Below are 3,394 nucleotides of genomic sequence, written 5' to 3' on the forward strand. Positions count from 1 at the left end.
TCCCCTCCTCGCCGGTGGGGGCGCTGCTCCAAGAACCACTGAAAGAAACAACACAAAAAACTCTGAAGACACTGAGTGCAACTTCCTGCTTCACCAAATGGAAACAAAAAAGGACTAAAAACCATGACAAATTTCTCCTGCTAGCGCTAGGCTAGCATGTTTGTTTTGGTTGTATTTACCCAGAATGCCCTGCGCTGTAGTCCACTTCCTGCTTTTGGAGCGGTATCCCAAAAAATAGTGTATGTATTGGATTTTACATTTATGTCTTGAGTGAAGGAAATGACTCTGAATGCCTTTGTGTGAATTAAACATGATTGTTCTTTGGCCCCTGCTAGCTCCGCTCTTGGAAACGGGGCTAGTGTCTGGCAAATCTGTGGTCAGTTGTTTTGACAACACAATTTGTTGATTTTATTTTTGGCTTTCCCAGGGTTTAGTTGTTTAGTTGATCATATGCCTGCCATCATTACTACATGTCCTCGGTTGCCATAACTACCACCTGTTTTTTTTTACTGAAGCTTCAGCTCCTCAGTTTAGTTCACAAAACTCTTTAAAAATGTAAAATCTTGTTTTGTCCTGCCTCCCCGTCCTGCAGCCAGAGGAGTTGGAGGCGCTTCACTCTCACACGTTCCGGGTGAAAACGTTCAAGAAGACGAAGCACTGCAGCGTCTGCAGACAGATCATCGCGCAGGACGGACTCGTCTGCAGAGGTGAGTCAAACTCTGAATGCTAAAGCGCTCCATCACTGTGGTATCTAGACAAAGCTAATGCTAAAGTGCTTATACCAACTTAGTATATAGCAGAAGTTAACTTGGCGCAAGCTAAGTGCACTAAACATTTCCAAGTCAGTAAAAACACTAAGTGAATAATTAGTTCTCCTACTAGCGTGTTAGCACATTAGCGGACCACACGTCCCCTCCACTCTTGATTACCAAAACTTAAACATTATTCAACTTAATGTTTACAAAACAGCCAATTAAATTTACACTTTCATAATTTATCCATAAAAACAGAAGAGCTAAATAATTAGCTCCACTGTTGTGGGCATTAGTGGAAGTGTGCCCCCTGCTGGTGATTACTGTCTCACATTGGACTGGGTTGGTCTGGAGGTTTTTCTTCCCTGTAATAAATCACGTTTCATCTTTAATGGGGGCGAAAACCTTTTGCTTGCTGCCGTTCTGGAGGAGGAAGTGTCTTCCCTGATGTTTGGTTCTGCAGAAAGCAGAGACCCCATCCCTCGCTGCTGTAGTTTTCCACGGCTGGACTCCAGCTGGACCGCCTCTCCAGCTGCTTCCTGCCTTTCTTCCCAGATCAGCAGAAATAAAACGGTGTTGACGTTCCGTCCGACTCTCAGCTGAAGGAGCCCAAGGTTTTCTTTTAGTTTGGATCTTCTCATATCAGCCTCCATCACATGTCCTGGAAAAACACAAACACTTCCTGTTTGGCTCTGCAGCTGATGATGATGATCTAGCTCCCGGTGTAATGGGATTACATTTTAATCCAGTAATATCCACAAGATGGAGCCAAACCGCTCAGATCTCCTGGAGTCAAGAAACCAAACTGGAGGAGCAAGTGAGCCCCCTGCTGGACGGCTGAGATACTACAGCTGTTCAAAATGCTTCCTCAAAGCAGATTTATGAAGATAATCAAAGATTTTAGTTTGTAAATGAAGACCTTTAGTCTAATATCAGAAGCTCATCTTCTCTTCCTGCCATTCTGCTTTAGTTTTCTGAACCAAAACCAGCAGCAATTCACCGTGTTCCTGGATAAAAAAATGTTCAAAGAAAATATGACCAGATGGTTATGTGTGATTGGTTGACAGTGTTGGTAGGATTTGATTCAGATAATCAAACTTTATCTCTTTATCTAAACACCAAATATAGAGTCTTAAAACGATAAACACAAAAATGTATCATTTTCAGTGAAGCTAATGTAATGTTGATTAAAAGTAAAATAATTCACCTAAAATGGACAATAATTAGTCAGGATTTGTTTGAGTAACTTAATATTCTTAGGCTTTAAGTGTTTCATTTTAATGGGTTTTATTTTCATAACTCTGATCGTTTAGTTTATTATTGCCTGAAGTTTGGTTCAGGATTTTGATTCTCTGTTATTGGTTTTTATTTATTGAAGTGAATGCAGGATGTAGGAGTTACACTGCAAAAACAGAAAGTCTGTTTTAGTGCAAATAGGTTAGAGCACCTGGAATAAAACAAAACTAGCTCAGAAGTAACTTTTCAGCAAGAAATAGGAGCTTATTTTAAGTAAATTATTGAATATTGATGACTTGTTCAATATTCATGGGAAAAATGTCTTATTTGTAGAAAAACACACGCACACACACCTACACACACACACACACACACACACACACAAACAAATGCTCCAGAAGAATATTTTCTAATATGAGATGAATTAATCATATTTTTAGGATTTTATTCAGATAAAATTGCCTTTGTCTCTTTTGATCTTCAGTTTATGATGCCTATCTGGTGGTTACCATGGAGTCAGATAAATAAGACACTACCTGACCACCAGGTGGCAGCAGAGATGCATGAACGTGTTTCTGGTTTTCACTTTAAATTTCCCACAAACTCCATCCAGATTGTTTAACCAGTGTGTCAGTTTTGTTGTATTAACATGAGTTATGTGTGTGTGTGCGTGTGTGTGTGTGAGAGAGCAGCTGTTTAAACAAACGCAGTGACACACAGTAAAGCGACAGAAACGGTAAACAAACAGGAGTCGGTGTCTGTTTTTGTCAGGAAGATCCGAACATGAAGCGAATCGTCAGCAGAGATTCTTCTCTTCCATGTTGGGAAAGCAGCAGCTGGATGAAGGCGAGGCGTTTCCTGCTGAACTCCCACCCGGACCGGGCCGGCCGGGGGGATGGAGGGGACCCGGGGGCGGCGGGGGGCGTGGCCTGGGAGATGACGGGCGCTGTATGAGTCAGATGAAGCCGATAATTACCGACATTAATACCAAGGAACACAGAAACCACGCAGGAAGCAACTGGACCCTCTGCACCCTCTACACATTACAGCAGCTAATCTGCAGCTACATGGCCTAGTCAAAGTCCAGAGCTCAGTCTGGGATCCTCACATAAGAAATCTGAGGATCAGAAGATTGGGCCAAAACTCCTCCTCATTGACCCGAGGGATTTTTTCACGGGATCGTTTTCCCATAAAAATTAGAAAAATTAAGAGTTCCGGTTTAAGACTTCTGCACGGTGAAACCCCCAGGAGGGTGTGTGTTCACGGTGTGTGTGTTCACGGTGTGTGTGTGTTCACGGTGTGTGTTCACGGTGTGTGTGTGTGTGTTCACGATGTGTGTGTGTTCACGGTGTGTGTGTGTTCACGGTGTGTGTGTTCACGGTGTGTGTGTTCACGGTGTGTGTGTT

General features: G+C 42.6%; 1 protein-coding gene across 12 annotated transcripts in view; it reads left to right on the top strand.

Moving 5' to 3' along the window:
• tns1b (tensin 1b) overlaps positions 1-3,394 on the top strand; it is a 140,282-nt gene that overhangs the window by 50,389 nt on the left and 86,499 nt on the right. For all 12 annotated transcript variants that reach the window (XM_015029063.1, XM_015029057.1, XM_015029058.1 and 9 more), the window contains exon 2: positions 593-707. In XM_015029063.1, the coding sequence (XP_014884549.1) occupies positions 593-707 (115 nt within the window). The remainder of the gene's footprint in view (positions 1-592; positions 708-3,394) is intronic.

Source organism: Poecilia latipinna, unplaced genomic scaffold, assembly GCF_001443285.1.
Source record: "Poecilia latipinna isolate Pla-1442-1.1 unplaced genomic scaffold, P_latipinna-1.0 Scaffold142, whole genome shotgun sequence".
Classification (NCBI taxonomy): Eukaryota; Metazoa; Chordata; class Actinopteri; order Cyprinodontiformes; family Poeciliidae; genus Poecilia; species Poecilia latipinna.